This window comes from Lissotriton vulgaris, chromosome 2_1, assembly GCF_964263255.1.
Source record: "Lissotriton vulgaris chromosome 2_1, aLisVul1.2, whole genome shotgun sequence".
NCBI lineage: Eukaryota > Metazoa > Chordata > Amphibia > Caudata > Salamandridae > Lissotriton > Lissotriton vulgaris.
The window spans coordinates 708604704-708625921 of record NC_141687.1 but is presented as its reverse complement, the minus strand read 5'-3'; the positions used below and the strand labels follow the sequence as shown (position 1 = coordinate 708625921).

Here is a 21218-nt window from a genome sequence, read left to right as displayed (position 1 = left end):
TTTGCCAGCAGACTTACGGTCCAACTGCCAAAATATTTTGACCGATCCCGGTGCTCTAGCAGTGAACGCATTTCTCCAACCCTGGACAGGAATGAAAGCTTATGCCTTCCCTCCCTTTGCGTTGATCCAAATAGTCCTACTGAAAGTGAGACAAGACCAGTGCTCCCTTGTCCTAATAACTCCGTTCTGGCCATCTCAGGCTTGGTTCCCTACCACTCTGGAACTTGCATATAACCCCCCCCCCTTTCTTAATTCCTTCCCAAGAGATTCTTCTAACAGACGTAGACGGCGGATTTCACCTCCTAATTCAGACAGGAAGTTTGAACCTTCTTGCTTGGAAAGTGTCAGGAGATCTCAGGCATTTCATCATCAGGTGCTACACTCCTTAGAGAATCTTGGGCCCCAGGCACTCACTATAGATACAACAACATTTGGAGACGCTGGGTTTGTTAGTGCCTGGAAACGGGCTTAGATTCCTTACAAGCACCTATTGTTGACATAGTAACATCTCTGTTGGCCATATCCTTCTCAACGGGAAAACGGTAGGTAAAAATGTCATTGTATGCAGAGTTATGAAAAGCTTTCACATAAGAAGGCTTCCTAAACCCAAATATAAGACCCTCTGGGACGTAAAGTTAATCCTAGACCTTTGTTAATAACTGGCCAGATAATACCTTATTGAATAGAAAATACCTCCCTATCAAGCTTGCAACTCTTCTATGCCTTATCTCCTGTCGAAGAGTCTCTGATGTCAAAGCTCTAGAGATCTCTAACAGATCATATAACATCTTTGGCGTCAAGTTTGATATTTATAGAAGAACCAAAACTGTGTCTGATTCAATCTTCTATCCATGTTTTGATCCTTGCTCAAAACTTTTGGGAGTTATCTGCATGAGAGAGTATGATCAAAGAATGTCTAGTCTTTGCCTCGGGTGTAAATCAATTACTCATCTCTTTTGTTAAACCCCATAAAGCTATAACCTCAACATCCATTGCATGATGGGTTAAAACTGCAACGAACTTAGCAGGCCTTGACTTAACGAAATTTCAAGCTCATTCTGTTAGAGGCGCTATGGCCAGTAAATCTCTATGGTCTGGAGTTAAGTTGGACGACATCCTCAAAGCGATTGGTCAAACGCTACCACCTTTGCACGGCACTACTGCAAACCTATCGAACATATGTCTAATTCAGTCTTACAAAGCTACCAACATGCATAATGTAGCCTCCGTTCTTTTTTTTTTTTAAATATATTTTTATTGCAGAGTTATAAACCACAGGATACAATTAAGCAGCCAGTACACTTGTGAGATCCCCCCGTCCAATAAGAATTCCCAGTCGTACACAGCCATTCAGCCCGCATCCCGGAGGCCGGGCGGCATATTATATCGCTCAAGAGGAACACATCACAGTGCACGTCCCATAAGGACCCTGGTTGAAAGATCGTTTTGCGTATCTGCTTTTACCCCCCCACCCACAACAACATTCCCGTCAGCCATCCCAGTGATAGTCAGTGATGTCGCCCTTGTCGGGACCTGCCCTAGGCGCCATGGGTCGTCGCACCTGGCCACACTACCCAGCCATTCTACCCTCCACATAGTAACCACCGTCCCAGTAGATCCAAGGCCCTAACAGGTGACCATCTAATGGCTTCCGGCCCTCCCCGAACACCCAACAACCAACCCCCCCAAAGCCCCCCCCCCTGGCAACTGCTAAGGTGTGTGCCTCGTCCTGTCGAATTGGATGGGTCCACTACAGTGCGTGATGCTATACTTCTGTGTTCGCCCCGCGGTGTCCAGCGGCTTAGGTCTCGCCATCCTCATCCTCTACCAAGGAATCACGCATAGCCTGTACCACTAACTCCCATGCACGCGCCGCATCCAGTGCCTTCTCATTCCGCAACTTTACAGCTTGCTTCATCCGGAGCACACTCTCGCAGTCAGACCATCGCAGCAACTCATTCTTCCATCTACGCAGTGAGGGTCCCCCCCTGGACTTCCAATGCCACGATATTTCCCTCTGTGCCAATATCAGGCCCAGGTCTATGAATTTGCTTGTCACCCTGGTGTGCTTAGTATGCGGGAACCAGAGCAATAGGCACACCGCCATGTCGAATTCCACCTCCCTGTCAGTCACTTCATTCAGAAGTTCCCCTACCTCCGCCCAATAGGTCCCCAGTTGTGGGCACCCCCAAAACAAGTGGTCCATGTCCGCTCCCTGGGACGAACACCGCGGGCAACAGGCATCCGGCACCTGAAAGTACCGCTGTAGTTTCTCAGGAGTTAAATAGGCCCTATGGAGCACATAGAAATGCACCTGCTGAAAACGCGTGTTTCTAGTGCCCTTCCACGTGCGTCGCAGGATGTGATCCCATGCCGTATCCGGTATGGGCCGGCCGATGCTCACCTCCCATTTAGCCTTGAGCCCTTGGAGTGGTTCCAACCCCTCGTTCAGCATCCTATTATGGAGGCACGTCACAGCTTTAAACGTGCCAGCCGCCATCACCACATATTGGCACACCATAGTCGTCGTGGGTTCCAGGAGCCCCTCTTTCCAATGCTTTTGTATGGCAGCAACTACTGCCGCGTGTAGGAGAAAGCCCCCAGCGGGCAGCCCGAACTGGTCCCGGAGCACTTCGAACGGCGCCAAAGCCCCATCTATGTACAAGTCGCCCACCACCTGCAGTCCCGCCTCCTCCCAATCCAGCAACGGGGACCAATCTCCTCCGTGCGGCAATGCCGTCAACATCCCGATCGGGATCTCCGGGGCATAAGGCCGCGATGCCCTCGCTCTCCGAAGGCTCCGTTGCCAGCACAGCCGGAGCGTCCGCTCTTCCATGGTGAGGGCCCGTAACTCGAGCCGCTGCTGCATAATGATGTAGGACAGCACGTGGCGTTGCATTCCCCGATCCCGGTCCTCCTCCGGGCCCCGGAACACCCTGGCTACGTTCTGTGTAAGGACCTGCAACTGCGCTGCAAGATAATACAGCTCAAGGTCGGGCACAGCCATGCCCCCTTCCAGCTTGGGGCGAAGTAGCGTGCTCAGGGCTACTCTACGGCGGCCATGCCCCCAAAGAAAGCCAATTATCATTGACCGCAGTTCTCTAAACACCCCCTGGGGAATCCAGACAGGCAGCGTTCGGAAATAATAGAGGAAGCGGGGGAGCGCCACCATTTTCAACAGTGCTATCCTGCCCAGGACTGACAGCGGGAGGGTTGACCAGAAAGACAAGCTGCCCCGCAGCGCCCGGACACAGGGGCCGATGTTGCCCTCCAATAGGTCCGCAGCCGCGTGGTAAATGCGGACACCCAAATAGGTGATGCAAGAGGGTTCCCATACTACACCCAAATCGCTGCTAGGGGCTGGCGATCCCGCTCGCAGCGGAAACACACAAGTCTTCGCCCAATTGACCTTAAGGCCCGATAGCCGGCCGAACTCAGACAGCAGGTCCATCGCTCCAACCAATGCCCCCGAGGTGTCAGCCAGGTACAGGAGCAAGTCATCCGCGTATAGCGATATATAATGCCACTGCCCGTCACTAACTATCCCCGCGTATCGGTCACCTGACCTCGCTTGGACCGCCAAGGGTTCCATCGCCAGGGCAAACAATAGGGGGGAGAGAGAACATCCCTGTCGTGTTCCCCTGCCCACTGGATACGCCGCAGACACCAGGCCACCCAATCGTACTCTCGCCGTCGCCGAGGTATATAAGACCCTCGTCCACCTCCGAAACCCCTCGCCCATGCCAAACCTCTCTAGCACTCCATCCAGGAAAGGCCATTCCAAGCTATCAAAGGCCTTCTCGATGTCCACGGACAGAACCGCCGGTGCTCCCTCCCTGTCCAAGATGGCGTCCATTATTCCCACCAGGCGGCGGATATTCAGCGCCGTGCTCCTCGTGGGTATAAACCCGGCCTGATCCCTGTGTACCAGACCCGTCATGTGCGGGGCCAGCCTGGTGGTCAGGATTCGGCTCAGGATCTTATAATCCACCGTCAGCATGGACAGCGGGCGATAAGACCTCACATCCGCGGCATCCCGGCCAGGTTTGAGGAGCGGTACAATCAAGGCCTCCCGCATGGACCCAGGCAATGCCCCCGTCTCGAAGGCTTCCGTGTACACCACCAGCAGCCTGGGCGCCAAGCTGTCCACATATTGTTGATAGAATTCAATTGGCAGTCCGTCCACCCCGGGCGTCTTGTTGCGGGCCATATGTTTGATGGCCACCCGTATTTCCGTGAGCGTGATCGGGCTACCCAGCTCCCTCACATCTTCCTCGTCCAGGACCGGGAGCTGCCTCTCCCCCAGGTATTCCGCGATGTCCTGAACCCCCACTCCCAGCTGACTCCTGTACAGTTCCTCATAATACCCCCTAAATCGTTCCAATACCGCTGCCTGGGAGTACACCATCTCTCCCTGCGCATTATTAATGCCGAGGATCGGGCAGCCCCTAAGTTCCGGGTTAGCTAATCTGGCCAAGAGGGTACCCACCTTGTCCCTTTCTGCGTGTGCCCTGATGATGTACTGCCTATAGTCATAGCACCTCAAACGTTCCGTCTCGGTGGCAACCACTTCCTTCGCCTCCAACAACTGGGCCTGTAGACCTGGCCTAGCCGGCCTGCGGCGCTCCAAGTCCCTCAAAGTTTCTTCCGCTTTCATTAGGTCATTCAGCACAGTCGCACGAGCATTCGAGAACCTACCCAAACACACCCCTCTCACCACCACTTTCATCGCATCCCATTCAATAGACCTACTCGCAGCCGTGCCCTCATTCACTCCGAAATAACTATCTATGCCTTGCCGAACCGCATCGCTGAACACAGAGTCCTCTAGCGTCTCCGGCCGAAGCCGCCATGTTGGTATCACTGAGCGCTCTCTCCGCCACTGAATGTGCACTAATAGGGGGTTATGATCGGATATAGTCCTAGCCAGATACTCCGCATGGGTAATCAATGGGCCCAGGGATACTCCGCAGAGCACCGAATCGATCCTGACATGTAGATCATGGAGAGCGGAATAAAAGGAATAATCCCTGGCTCCCCTGTGCCGCTCCCTCCAGACATCCAGCAACCCCCATCGTTCCTGCCAGTCCTTCCTGTGCGCAGCCAGCCTGCGCACCGGAGAGTCCACTAGGGGGGGATGGGACCTATCCAGAGCAACATCCGTAATTGAGTTGAAGTCCCCCCCTAACACTATCGGACCCGCCAGGAAAGAGGCCAAGGACCCCGAGAGACTATCAAAGTATCGGCCCTGGTCAGTGTTCGGTGCATAGACACAGCAGAAAACCACATCCCGTCCATATAACCTCCCCTCCACCACCACATACCTGCCATCCGGATCTACTACTTGATTCAGCACCTGAAAGGGTATCCCCGCCCTCACCCAGATCAACACCCCCCTGGCATACGCTGAGTAAGTGGTGCCAAACACCTGGCCCCGCCATCTTTTCTGCAAGGCAGCGCACTCTTTTTTGGTGAGATGAGTCTCCTGGAGCATAGCAATCTGAACCCCCCTGCGTACCAGATATGCATGTACTTTGTGACGTTTCACCATGGTCCGCAGCCCCCGGACATTCCACGTTAGGCATTTCAAGTTAGGTAATGTCCCCATTCCAGCTTCGTACAGTCCAAATTAAAAAACAAAGGTCCATGGCCCCCCCATTGCAGTTGCCCCCCCCCGAACATTCCCAAAACTGAAACACTTCCCAAACCCCACTCCCCAGGACAGAGCACACGAACCCAGTGGCCGCCCCCATCCAAACCTTGAACCAACTTCTCACACTCTTACCCTGTGGTCTCCACCACAGTCGACCTTAAGGGCCCAAGGGGGGTGAGTCGCCGCCGACCCCAGCTAGCGGAGCCCGCACCCCGCACCTTCATCCCCTCCAATGCACACAGCTCCCCCTCCCGGCAACCCGCCCTCCATCAACAGGATATCACCCTACCATGAAGTCCCGATCTAGTCCCAGTTCTATCTCAGCCGCAGAAAATACCATCCGATGTCTGTGGGGTCACTATCGGCCCCTTCGAACTTTCCGCCTCTGAAAGTTCCTCTCCTGTTCTGCTGCCTTCCCCTCCCGAGTCCGTTTCTGCCCGTTCACTGTTCTGTTGCGACCCTGTAATGGCCGCCGTCGCTGCGAGCGCATCCCTCTTCTCCGCCGCCATTTGAGCCTCCCGCTTCTCCCGCTGGCGCCTGTTGCGGGATCTGATGCGTTGTGACTGCCTCACCCGGGGCTGCTTGGGTTGGTCTCGCCTACTTTGGTGTGACTTGTCCGTCCCCGCTCTATATGACTCGAGCCATTGCCAAACTTCGTCCGGAGTCTGGAAGAAGTGCGTAGTACCGTCCATAATGATCCGCAGCTTGGCTGGGTAGAGCAAGGAGTACTGGATGCCTTCCTCCCTGAGCTCCTTCTTCACAGCAAGGAACGATGCCCTGTTCTTCTGGACCGCTTGAGTGTAATCCGGGAAGATCGTTACCTTACTGTTCTCCACCCCATACGGGCCCGACATCCTGGCCCGCTGGATGAGAAGATCCCGGTCCTTGTAGTGGAGGAGCCGCACCACCATTGGTCGGGGGGGGCGGCCAAGCCCCGGCGGGCGAGCAGGCACCCGGTGAGCTCGCTCCAGAGTAAAAAAAGGAGTAAGCCCCTCCGGTGCCACCACAGTGCGGAACCAGTTCTCCATGTAGGCCACCGCGTCCTCCCCCTCAATCCGTTCCGGCAGGCCTACGACCCGCACGTTGTTCCGTCTATTGCGGCCTTCGGCATCCTCCGCCCTCCGTTCCAGTGAGTCCAGTCGGGCCAAAATGTCCGTGATCCTGTGCTCCGCGGTCACCACCGATGGCTTCAGGTCCAGCAACAGCTGGTCATGGTCCTTGACCCTGTCTGCCAGCTTCGCGTGATCCGCGCGTAGCAGCCCCAGGCCCGTGGCCACTTGGGCAATGTCATTGTGCAATGCTTCCTTAGTGGAGGTGATCGCATCAAGGATGGCATCCAATCGCCGGTTCAGCCGCTGTTCCTGGTCAAGCTCCGGGGAGGGACTCTCACTCAGCTGAGTTGATGTCGCCGAGTCCCCCTCGCGACTCCCGGGCATCGGCCCTCCGATCGCTGCCATGCCAGGGTGCTGCGTCACAAGTCCTGTCGCCCGTTTTGCGATTACGCCGGTGGGTCCGTGCCGGTCTCCGGGCACCAGGCAGCGCAATGTCCCCGCCGACGCTCTCAGGAACAATGGCCAGGTGGACGGGCTCCGTTCCGTCACCCCCCTCCGGCCTGAGGGGGGAAGGATAAGTCTCAGAGCGGTGGCCAACAAGGGTCCCCGGGCTCCTGGGTGAATCAGGTCAGCGTCCCCTGATCTCAGGACACAGCACCGCCAATCCTAGTGCCTCGGGCAGCCAAGTGCAGGATCTCGTGCCACTCGGCGACAACTTGGTTCAGGGCCGAAGTTCGGAACCGTCCGACCTCCTCGCCGCCATTTTCTTCTCACCCTCGGCAACACCTCGGCCGCCTCTTCACTCGATCTTCTCGGGGCCAGCAGTCCCCCAGTGACTCTCCGATTGCGCCCAGCTGTCCCCTTACACTTCAGAGGGCAGGAACGTCGTCTTCGGGTCGCCTAGGGTCCCGAAAACAGGAGAATTAGCGGGATTCCGCGCGGAGCTGCGAGCTCACGCCGCCATCCCGATCGGCGTCCAAGCCACGCCCCCATGTAGCCTCCGTTCTTGTAATGAAATTGCGAGTCTCCTATTTCCATGACGAGAGAATCTGGATTTTATTAAAGACACGGAGGCTGACATTATCCCACCCATCCCACCCCTTGGATGATTATCTTGACAATGTTTTCTTGCTTGTAATGACATTGCTTTATTGCTTAGCTTGTTATCCTTAATAGTTTTAGGGTATTTTTGCTCATCTCTGAATTTTGTTCTCTTTACATGTTGTATTTTATACTTGTCTTCTGGAGACATTTACTCTTCTCCCCTCTCTTTTCAGGTAACCCTTCATCTTAACTATGTGATGTGTTGGATTATCCTTCCTTTGGCTTCTTGCTCCTACGTCTCGCATCCTCGGCGACCCATTGGAAGGTTTAAAGTCTTCAAGTTGGAGTTCTGAAAGTTTATTCTTTTTCCTGGACTTACTCATTTTCTCCCCTAAATTTAAAAGAGGCAGATTGTTGTCAGCTCATGGCATTTATGTACTTGTTATATTATATTCAGGAACCTTTGGTATTGTGATGTATGTGTCTGCTGGAGACTGCATTAAACGATTATGCAGCCTCCGTGTCTTTAAATGGAAAAAGGAGAATCGCAATTTCAGCTCCAAATCCAACATCTAAAAATAATAATTTGGGTTGGAGTGTGCATACTCCTGTATCGTGCGCCTGAGGAATGTGATGAGCCATTCTCTAAACTTAAAGAAATACTTTGAAGAAAAAAAAACTTGCAGATTTCTGACACCAACCCTAGATGGTAGGAGAGTGTACACTATTAGATCTATAACAACAACAAATTCCACAAACAATTTTTTATTTAATCACACATACATTATATTTTTCATAAGAGGTCATCTGAGAAAACAGAATGTAGAGGTGGAAGATAGAGCATAGAGCATTGATAAGGTAAATATCATCTGAGATATACCGACACTGCCAAAAACCCCTCTGTTAGGTTTGTCATCTCATCAAACCCCCGTGCATACCTCATGTACAAGTTACATGCTAAAAGCTTACCAACGAATTTCTCAGTTTTTGACGTGATGATGAAAAAAACGAGAGAAACTATGATGAAAAATGAAGAAAATAAAATGGATTAAAACTGATTACTAAGGTGGAGGTGTATTATTTTGAGATACCAATGTGTATACGGCTGTGCAACCTATCTTGACCTGCGAATCTGCGGGCCACCATACTTGAATGAATTTCGCTCAGGTGCGGATGGAACGGCGCACTAATATGGGTGCTGCACGCCAAACGTTGAAAAAGAAAGAAACATGCACAATAATGAAGAATATTAAGGGTGTGCTTCTGGACATCTTTTGTCTTGTCGTGATACTTAAACTAAGCAGTCAATTGATAAAGGTCTGCCTCGGATCAACTGATGCATATTCATTAAGAGGCCCTGGATGTTCTAACAGAGAAAGACTTCACGTTTGACCCTTTGAACTGGTAAAATCGTTTGATGAATATTATTTTGCTATAGAAGCTTCCATGCTGCTACTGAAATGGTCCATTTCCAACTTCTCTTATGATTTTGTAAAATGCAAGCCTGATCTCAAAGCTGATATGTGCACATCAAAACCCTGACCTTGTAATGTCCACACTGACTTCAAACATTACGAAGGTATCTTGGGGACACCTTACAAGCACTTATGGAAAACATTCTGTATATACATTTCAGGGCAGATTCTTTCTCCCATACATGGACATTTCTTAACTTCTCAGATGAAGGTTCTCTCTCCAGACGTCTATTTGTGCACGTCAATATGTCATGGGACTTAATTGTTTTTCTAAACCATTTTGTCTGTTGAGAATAATGTTCAACACTTGGCATTAGCTTGAGACATCAACAGGAAACGCAGCTCGCCAAGAAAAAACTGAACTACCCCTGGATTACTACCTCACTAACTATACACAATGACATTAATCCTCTTGCTGCTAGAGATTAGGTGGTAACAATGTTGGCTACCTCCCTTTATTTACAACAGTTTTTGAATGAGCTGTTAAAGCCAATATTTATAAAGAGGTCAAGCATGTTGGCTTACTGCAATAGTGTTGAACTGACAATCCAACAATGTTTAAAGGTTTGACATCTCATCATGCTGATTGAGATACGTAGGATGACTCAGTATAACAATTAACTGGGACTTGTGTTACCCAGATCTGATTAATAAAAGAGATGCAAATAGGGTTCCTAGTTGTCCAGCATTTGGTAAAATCTAAGTCACTCTGCTATGTTTGAGCCTGCCAGGTAATATCAACCTTTTGGGGACTGTTAAAGGCTGACATTTATGACATACTTCGAAGCTCCCTCACTTTCAAAATAATATTCTACTGACGCCCATTCTCCAACTGCAACACCTGTAAGTCAAGAGTGCCTCTTTGCTTTGTGCTAGGTAAATGGTGTATAACTTTAAATAGAAGAGACGACCCACTTAATCCTGCAGACTGGATCGGAGACTTAACATGTTGGAAGGATATGGAAGAGTCTAATAAGAATGACAGGCATACACCACGAAGACCAAAGGGGCGCGGAGAAGAATTTTGCAATTACCACTTTGAAAGAAAAAAGTGCTTGAATACAATCTACCAAATATCAGGGCCCAACAAAGTATCACAAGAGGTGCAACCATTATATTCCTTAACTGTCTTGAATGTACATTGAGTATCTGGTGTCACGTTTAAGGGATCTTGCTGCTAAGAACATCTCAACAAACATTTGTGTCTGAGCTAACAGAGACAACTGAGCACACTTTAAAATAATAATATGTATGTCTATGTAATCACTTATTTGATGGAATACAACATCAAGTAATGAATCAAATTGTTTCTACGTGCATTAAAAGTTACCAAGTTTAAAATAAAATTTCTGTCACCTTAAACAGCCAGAAATAAACATCAGAATCCAAAAAAAACATTTGCAAAAGCAACTATAAAGACAATAAAAAACAAACGTGTGCACTAATACACTGTATTATACCTTCCCATCCAAATGCTGGCTTGGCAAGACTCTGGCGAAAGACTCTCAGCAGTTCCTTCAGTGTCAGCACTGCGCTGGGCAAACACTTCTGCTGCTTGACTGGTAATATCTTTGTAGAGCTGAATAAACTGATACAAATTCATAATTCTGGAAGCTTCCATGATGCCAGTGGTTTTGTTAATCTAAATACAAAAATGTAGTTTTTAAATCCAAAATTGGCCTTTTGTTTTCATAGTTTGAACAAATAATAACTTCGAAGATTTGTAATGAATATTTTTCTTTTTTTTTTTTATTCCATTGTTTGAACTGCACTACTTGGTGTGCATGTTTCTTGGTCTACTCAACTATGCAACTGTAAAGAAATGTTATTTGTAGGTAACAGTAGTTAGAAAACAAGTATTCATCTCCAAATAGACATGGTAGTGAAAAGGGCATTCCCCACAACATTCTTCAATACACATCTGTTATATTAAAGATATATTCAGTGATAATTATTTACTTTATCTTAAACCTACATGTTTTAAAAGCATTTCTTAAGTTGAAATGTATTTTATTTGGAAACTTCACAAGAATACGGCAACTCACACGATAGCAAAGGAGTGTAAAGCAGCTGATCGATCAGATATCACGCCACTGCAAGCACCAACTTCAAACTTTAACAGTAACTGTTCCTTAATGTGAAAACACACGAAAAGTGGGGGAACGAGATGACGAAGGAAAAGGGGGAAGCAGATTGTAGTACATAGAAAACAGCCATTTAGAAAACAAAGCTTCCAACAAAATACCTAATCGTAAATAGGGATGACTATACACTGGTAGGAACTGTAAAATATCATAGTTACAAATCACCTGTAAAGGTAATTGATTGGCTGAAGTTGGGATAAAATGTAAACTTTGTCAATTTCCACAATCCCAAGTTTGGCTGGATATCACAGAGAAGCACAGAAATTCATATTAAGGAAATCTTTTTTTGGTTTTGCTACACACATGTAAGATGTTTAGGTGATCGTCGTACCAATTTAATTTTTTTAAAGTACCTGGAAGAAGTAGTAGAAAAATAATGATTTTGGGTCAGGCCCCAATAGACATTTGCTTTCATTGGTCGCATTGACGCTACAACTAACAGCAAAGAAACCATTGCCATCACTAAAGAATTCACTCAGCCTCACCCTATTCAACCCCATACACAATCCCTCTGGACAACGTAATATGTGCACAAGCACATCAACATCCTCTCATAAGCCAACAACACGTAACTCACACTCTCGCTTTAGGACAAGACCCACAACACAAGAAACAAATTCACCACATGCATGACAAGTCTCTAACTGGATGAAAGCCAACTGTCTCGAGCTCAACACAGATAAAACAGAAGTAGTGATCTTCGGCAAGAACACCTCACCATGGGACTCCAACTGGTGGCCGGCCAAACTCAGAACCACACCCACACCCACATACAGCACCCACACCAAGCACCTCAGAATAATCATCAACAGCTAATTGGACACGCCAACATCATCACTGAATCCTGTTCCCACACCCTCAAAATGCAGTGGAAGACCCCTTAAATGGCTTCCAAGCAACACTAGAAAAACTGTCCCTCAAGCCCTGGCCACCACGGGAATGCCCTCTACACTGAAATCACCAAGCAACTCACTAAAAGACAACAAACTATTCAGAACTCGCCAGCTATGCTTATCCTCAATCTCCCATCCAGAGCCCATATAACACCACACCTCAGGGAGCTCCAGTGGCTCCTGATACAAAACCGGCTCATTTCAAACTCCTCACAAACATTCAAGACATGAAAAAAATTAGGCCCCACATACCTGAACAGCCATATCTACTTCCATCAACCACCCAGACACCTCCGCTTCGCATGACTACTCGCACACCTCCCACGCCCAATCCCAATCAACATCAGAGCCTCTTGCTATTTTCTTGAATTTCACAAGAAGCTGAAGACCAGGCTTTTCAGTTAACCGAGCTAACAAAAGACAGGGCTTGACACACACACACACACACACACACGATTCCCTTGTGCATGATAGTGCGCTTTACAAATACATATGACATACATAACGTCCCGTATCTGGGTAACAATAAGATAGAAATGTGGTAATACATGTATAAGCTTCTCTTTGAGACCAAAATTGTATCTCGTACATGCCACAGTCATTAGTTAAGGATTTTCAGACTTTATTTTGATATATTCTGGAATAAGTATGATTCTCCACTGCTAGCAGAGACAGAGGTACAGAGAAGTTCATAACTGATGTCACATTTGACAACCTTAAAGCACCAGCAACGGCATTCGGAGTAACGGCATTCGGAATAGGAGTGATAGTCTCCTTCCATTTATATCCAAGGGTGATGGAAAGTTGACACAAGACAAACGTTCTCTCTGTGGAGCAGGTCTTTCCCCAGTAATTAATGAATTTGAGAAGAGTGATTATCTGTTCTAAATGAATCCCCTACAAATCAGAAGCATGTTCAGCATTTCTATACATAATCTTTGGAAAAAAAGAAGACACCTTTTGAAAAGAATCATGAGAGCAATGAATTTATATGTAATTGTTCCCATTTCCAGCCTATGAATTCTGATGGAAATGTCTACTCTCGTTCTGCCCCTAGACTCATGGTAAATCTACTTCCCCACTCAGTACTATGACTATGCCACAGAGCCAGGACTTTTAGAACAAATCACTATCCGACTCTTTGGCCTCAAATTGAGAAAAAATGCTCTTATAATGATTAGACTCAGGCACTCGAAACAAGTACACAACCAGTGGCAGTGTGCGATGTACAATTGGAAATATTTGAACAACCTATCTCTAAATCAATTAAACTGTATGCCTTTCGTTGGAAGCCTCAAAACTTAAATTACCGGATCAAAATCCTGTTATTCACTGCTATAACAAAAGCATAAAACAAATGTTTTTCACTGTGTGACATCACTACAGAAAACACATACTTTTCCCATGTTTCTCTGCTTTGTCCAGGTCTCGACAGCTGATACTCTCACCCACCTTCAACCATCTCTCCTGGATCTCCACAAACACGAGGGAGGTGCCAACCACTAGATTGTTCTGCGGCATGTGTCTTGCTGATCAATGGTTCTCATTGTGCTGTCTCTATGCTCATGTGAGAGTTCACCAAGAAGGGTGAGAAAGGCATAGTGTCAGACATTTATAGGTTGAGCCTAGCAGCAGCACGCATGCACTGCTCGCTCCGCTAGACATGCTGTATTAGGGTATGCACTAGAAGCCCCTCACACTCTCGGCCTATACTTTGAATTGGCTTGTGCCATTGTCCTTCGTAAACACTGACTTCTGATTCATTATGAGGCTTGTTCGTCCCTCCTTGGTACCGCCTTCTCTACATTTGTTACCGCCCATGCGAACTGGACCTTTCACTGTTGTTGTTACATCCTCTGCTTTATAAGTTGGTGAGCACTATTTTCCTACATGCTCTTCCCCTATTCCACCCACGACATAGCAGCACATAGCAGCACGTCGCACCCTTACTACTGTATTTATTTAAATTACTACGCAGGTCGCATGAACTATAGCGGATGCACTTATTTAATTATTTATTTTACAGGTGGCCGCTCCCAAATTAGCGGCCGCGCCTATTTATTTTATTAATTAATAGTATGGCCACTTTCACTTAAGCGGCAGCGCGGAATGTTTCTTCATTATTTTATTTTTGTGAAACCGCACCATATGCGCTTTCAATTTAATATTTTCCGTTCCTCTTTGTTGAGACGCTGCTCACTGTAACCTGAATACCTTGAGCAGTGTCTAAATAAATGGGCGCGGCTGACATTAAAGTGCTATGGCATTTGCGAGAGTTTGAGCTATTGGCATGAAAAATAACAATGCCTTTTATATATGTGTTGGGTTTAAAACACATTTATAAAAGGCATTGTCCCACGATAAAGGGTTGGAGGAAGGGAGTGGACTGGTGCGGGATCCAAGAGGAAGCCATGTTCGAAGCTCGAGGGTGCCCAGGTTTATTCAATAAAGTGTGGGGTAAATGGTTCAATCTGCTTCCCTCATGAGGAACTTCCTATCTTCCTATCTCCCTACTCATTGTGTTTTTTACTTTATCCCCATCTATGTGTAATTATCCCTCGTGTATGATCTGCCATGTATGCCCTGAAGGACAGTCTTGCCTCATGTCAATTGTGTATAATGTTATTCTCTTTCCCGACCTACATGAACTGCAACCAATGAATTTCTTTTGTTGTGAAAAACCTAATAAAATTGATTATCAAAAAAAAAAGGCATTGTCAAGTTAAGTCAAGTCAAGTGAAAAAGTCAAGTCAATAAAAGGCATTGTCATTTACAATGCCAATCGCTTAAACTCTTGCAAAAGCGAGACCTATTGCATTGTTTTCAATTTAGTAATTGTGAGTTAATATACAGAGCGCGGTGTGTTGTAGGACACCATCTATTTCTTTTTAGCAGTCGAAGCAGTGAACCTTTGAACTTTTCCCACTAAATGGTAGAAGAGCATTACTTATCTCATCAATAATACCCTGCTTGCAGTCTTTTAATGTTTGTGCTGTGCTAGTTCTGGATCTGGAGGAGGGGGGAAATGTTGCAGAAGCTTAAAGGGGCCTCGTCTTCTAGTCATGCCACTCATGCTGCAGAACACTGGTCCTCCCACAGTCTAAGACCTCCAACTTTACCCTGCACACTTGCTGCTAGCAAGTTCAAATTTGAATACACTCTTTCACAATATAGCTTGTCTTTATCCTTTACTGATGATGGTCACACTTGAGACTCAAATGTGCCTCATTTGGTCAATGATTGCAACATGTGAGGCTGAATTAGCTCATGGAAGCTCACCCATAAACATCTGAGCTGGCGTGTGAGAGGTGGAAACAGCAGGGGAAAGCAGCTCATCCATGCCTGTTGCAGGTTGTAATGTTTGACTAAGCAGGCTCATAAGAAACGAACACCGCAAACAATGTGAACATGTAGTTCCTTCCTGACACAGGCATACCCAGGCTTAGAACATTACAATATCGCACCCCCCACCTATGTGTCAAGAAACAGTGTATTGCAAGCACCTTGAAAAACAATTTCGAGAAAATTAAGCGAGGAAGTAAGGAGTATGCCTCCATAGTGGAATTTGCAGAAAGTTGAAAATAGTAATTTCCTTCACTACAACAGGAATTGACAGTTTCCGCAATGATTGCAGAGCGGACACATGATTTTAAGAAAAAGAAGGGGAGGCAGGTATAGGGTGTCACCAGCAAACCCTGAAAGTATTTACCTCCCTAGTAAGTCCTGGGGCTGGAACATATGAGGACACTGGTTAATTGGTCTGAGACTTGCCTCAGGCACCCCAAGCTGCTGAGCCCCGTAGTGTAAGCCCTGATTTTATTGTCTGTCTCCACTGTCTTGCCTCATTTTAAAAACTACCTTTGCTGGGATATGTTAAAGATACCAGATTGATCTTTTTTTTGTGGGGTGGGGTGGTGGCAAAACAATTGGATGAGGGGCTATCGAGCTGCCAGCGATCCAGGTATGGTTAGTAAATAGAAACTGTATATCCACACAGCAAAAAACACTTTAAAGAAATTCCATCTAAAGTCGTTGAGGAAGGTGGTTTTCTTGTTTTCTCTGGAATTGTTCCCTTTTCTGCCACCTGTCCCGTTTCCTCCACAGCTCAGCTTTATAAACATGGCTAGATTTACAGAGGCTAATACGTAAAACTGTGAACTGTAGTGAAGAAGCCTTGCACCAGCAGTAGACCACCCAAAAGCCAGACTAAATTAATGGCCACTACACTCAGTTAACGGCTAGCCCACGTTTGGAAATAGCCTAATTACTTATGAATGAAAACTGCAATGGTGGCACGTCCTGGAAATATAATCCTTTGTGATCCTTTCCTGCTTTGAGCCTGTTTCTCATGTAATGGTGGATAAGTGAACAATGTAAGAGTACCAAGATTACAAAGTGGAACTATTTGTATCAAGGCCCACAGCTTTCATACTATGCTCCTTTTAATGTGAAGACTAAGAGGCTCAGTCCTGACTTGCCCTTGATACTATTCTAACCTAATAATAACTTAGCCTGTATTTGTAAAGCACACATACACACAAAGGGTAAATCGGCATTGAAATTACACGTGAATCAAGGTTTATTTGGATCGGTTATAGTTTTCTTAAATACACTGTCATTGTTTAGCCTTCTAAGTACCAACTTGATTTATTTCCACCAGAACATGAAGCAAAGCGTGCCTCCCTGATGGGTTTCGGTCTACTGACCTTACTCATGGACATAATCGGCAATTAAACTTGTTAAGCAACTTATGTAAATGAATACTAATGACAGTTGAGATGGGCCAGCCAACTGGAATTACTGATGCATTCTGGTCTCAGTAGTCAAACGCAAAATTGTTTCGCTCTTCAATGAGCAGTCCAACAGACACACATTTTGGTATAATTGTCGCTTTAATTATGATTTTCCAAAAAACATCCAATGGGTTCACTTTGATCACGTTTCATTTCAAAATGTATAAGCTTAATGTCGAATGGATAGCACAACTTGACAGGCAAACGCGGGCCCTCTATGTAGTAGATCTGTAGGTTTTCGGGTCTTTTCACAATTGGTGGTGGTCGTCTAGACTTCTCTGTGAAGATGGTTAAATACTTATAAGTTGAGGAGGAGAGAAGTTAATTGTTTATTCTTTATTTGAGTAGGGAAAACAAAGGATAGCTTCACAGAACAAACAAGTAAAAGTTTTTAACCTGTACTTAGAAGAGATGCAATTGTTTTTCATCTTATAAGAGCAAAGGGTCCATTTTATACGTTCACATGATAATTTTTCTTTTTTAATAGCTTTCGTTCATGAGGTGATTTCAGTCAAGCTGTCCTTCTGTTGGCCTCAGACTGGTGAGCATCATGATGGGAAGCAGCTGTTAAATATTTTAAAATGAATATACGCTTACGTTTCCCCTCTATGGCAGGGTTGCATATCACAGCCTTCCCGTATCATGAGTAGTGCAGTAACCACTGTTTTCCAGAGGAAATTGGCGGTCTCACCTTTGTGGACCCTTCAGATGAGTTCAGGCATGTAAAGTGACACAAAGACCTGGAGAGGTTTTAAACGTAATTTGCAGTGATTCTGCAGTTATTGTCAATGAGCTGGTGAACTGAGCAATTCAGTGCATCCTAACTTCACAGGAACTAATAATCACTAGTCCTGGCATCCTCTGAGAGAGGTGACTTCTTGGGTTTCTTTTGAGGACCTCAGCAGCAAATGATTTAACACCGAACTAGCAGAACTAAAAAAGAATAGAATGGGAACAGGCAACTGGTAAATCTGATGCAGACCAGATGATTTTTTTTTTAATCTAAATTCCCATGAGAGGTTATCACAAAGCTATAAACAGGACGGAGAAGATTTTCTTTGCCCAACATATACTGCAATCTAACAACTCTACCAGCAAGCTCTTCAAAATCTTCAGAGAAATCTCCTCCCAAAACATATCACCTATTTCAAGGAGAACATTTCCAAAATTCTAGTCAAACTAAATTGTAGAATTAAACATTTCAACTTTCTAGATCCAGCCCCTCTACCTCTTAGCACATAATTCTACAACTTCAAATCTATGGACCTGGCTTAAGTAGCTAGATCGCAGCTATAACAAAGCTTCAAACATTCTCACCTACCCATGTGCAGCTAAGTGGAGTAAGGAATTCTTTCAGTGACTGACACCACAAGTGACAAAAATCATCAACACCTCTATTCAGCAAAGAAGGATACCTGCTATACAAAGACAAGCAATCAGCAATCGTAACCCCTTCAATCAAATCCATCAGTAGACCCCACTGTACTTTTCAATTTCAGACCAGTCTCCAATCGGCCATTTATTAGCAGAATTGTGGAAAAGGAAATCCCCAAACAGCTTTAATTTTACATAGAGGCAAACAACCTCCTACATAATCGTCAACTGGGCTTCGTTTCCTGGAAAAGGAGTGGAAACAGCCTTGATAAATATATTAAAAACCTCTTGTCAACTCTGGATGCTAATCATTCAGCAGCACCGATACTCCTAAATCTCTTAGCTGCCACAGTGGACCATGACACTGATAAATAGATTGAAAGTTTGAATAGACTCGTCAAGCTCTGCCTTAGATTAGACCAAATCGCTCCTGTGTTTAAAGAAATACCATATCAGATTTAGCTCTATGGAATTCATATAAAAACAGTATATCACAGTGTCTTCCATGTATTATCTCTTATTTAACGCACACACAAGCTTCTTGACACAAATCAATTCATAGCAGATTACTTCCAGATTACTTCCAACTATACACATATAACTCTCAAATATTTCTCAGACTAAATAAATTGCTAAACTAAACACCTAAACAACTTCTTAGCATTTATTGAATAGATCATCTCTTGGATGAGACAACTGCTTGTGTCTGAAAGGGGCCAAAACCAAATTTGGAATTTCAAATACAAGGCAAAAAAGCACAACACTCTACTTTAGGTGGCCAAACATTGAGTCTATCTCTTCTACCACCAGCAAGTGCAAAACACATGGGAATTATCTTCGACAAGGTAACCTTTTGACCCTCAGATAAACTCTGTAGTTAGGAGCACCCATTCTCAACTGTCCAAGTGAAGTAGTGTGGCTCACCGGTTAGAGGCGGCAGACCCGAGAGCAGAGGACGGCCCGGGACCAGGGTTCGATTCCCGGCGCGGCAGGTTTCTGGACCAGGGTCAGCGGACTCGATAATTCTCTCGCCTCGGTGCCCACTCTGATCAGCGATCACACTCGGCAACTCTGGGCATTAGCTTGCCTCATCTTCACTAACGGCCCCACCAGACCGCCGGGGATGCCTGGTCTCACCCTGGAGATACCCATTAAGGGAACATCTCTCAGGGAAGCCAGGAAGGGTTTCGCAGCGGTCGAAGCGCCTTGGGACCCTACGGGTAAGTAGTGCGCTATATAAATGCCAATACATTACATTACATTACAAGTGGAGAGAAAAACAGATCTCAAATCCCTTCCTCCCATGTCCTACAATTTACAAGGACATAATCCTCCCTAAACTGGGTTATTTTTACTGTAGCAATAAATCCCTGAAAAGGTCTAAAATAAAAATAAACAAAACTATACAGGATTCAAAACCAAGCAGCCAGAATTTTTCTGTACTTCAGAAAATTCAAACCAACCTCACCCAAAATGATGAACCGCCATTGGCTCGCTGTATGGCACAGGCTAAAGCTCAAAATATTATGTATTAATCATACAGCTTTGCACAGCTCTGGACCAACCGTTGGTAAAACTCCACCAACCAACAGGTATCGCCGATCTACCAGTGCTTATCAGCTCTTTCTGTTAATGTCAAAAGACAAAAATGTGTTGGAAATCACTAAAATGCATAAGCCTAAGCCTTGAAATGCTTTTGTTCTGAGCAATAACACTGAAGCTTTTCATTCTCCTCCAGGAATGTAACTGTGAAAAGCTATAAGAAAAATGAGAATTCTCAATTTAATTTTACACGCCAACTGAATTTAATATGATGATACAGGTTGTTTTCTGAATTTGACTGACATAACTGACCCGTTAGAAGCGCTCATTCTCGGTCATTTACAAATGGAATTAACAAATAAAATGGTCTAAATTGCTCTCTTTTCACAGTGAACAGTGATACTGGACTCATCCTTATTCTAAAAAGAATATTCAGTAAACTCTTAAATTGTATGCTCTTGGAAGTCGAATATCACTTTGCATTCTCCAATCTCAATTAAAGCATACATTTGTTTTCTTCTGCTACCTTTTAAGATAATTCTCTTATCCTAAAATTCTTCTGACAATATACAATAAAGCTTTTATCTCTTTACTGGTAACGGACTACAAGAGGAACTCTGCAATGTTTAAGTCAGTTTAAAAGAGCATGTTTGTTTTCATCAGAGATCGCTCACATTACAATTAAAGGAAATAATGCCCTCACTTAAGATGTGTTCTGGAATAATACATCTTAACACTGGTGAGTAATAAATAGAATAATGATGCTTTAAACCACTACTTTATGTATTCTTGTCATATCAAGAAACAATTAACCAAGAATACAATTGTTTTGTTGTGTGTTCCCTTTAGGGTCCACTGTAGTTCTCCCCTATGTTAGCCTAACTATAGGTTGTAGGCCGCTTCTGCTTTGCACAGCCACACGTAACACATTTATTTTTGTGCCACAATATTAATTTAGAAATAGGCTGCAAATGTTATTATTGTTATGAAGCACTTCTTCCTAGGACTCAGTCTGGACATTTCATACAAGGTCGAACAACATCATGCCCTGTTTTTCTCTGTTGTCGGTCACTAACACATTCGAGCACTTAGAGTCATAGACATTACGGAGACCCAGCTGCTGATTTCTAGCATGGCATTTCTTATTATACAAGCAGAGACTTGCCATTTTGAAAACAGAGAGGAGGATTTGTAGCAGAGGAAAGTTCCTGGAAGAAGCAGGCTAGCTCTGCACAATCTTAGATGCAG

At 45.6% G+C, this 21218-nt stretch overlaps 1 protein-coding gene across 2 annotated transcripts in view; it reads right to left on the bottom strand.

Moving 5' to 3' along the window:
• Positions 1 to 21218, bottom strand: part of RNF141 (ring finger protein 141) — a 259994-nt gene that overhangs the window by 90143 nt on the left and 148633 nt on the right. For both annotated transcript variants that reach the window (XM_086955955.1, XM_086955954.1), the window contains one exon: positions 10685 to 10866. In XM_086955955.1, the coding sequence (XP_086812081.1) occupies positions 10685 to 10866 (182 nt within the window). The remainder of the gene's footprint in view (positions 1 to 10684; positions 10867 to 21218) is intronic.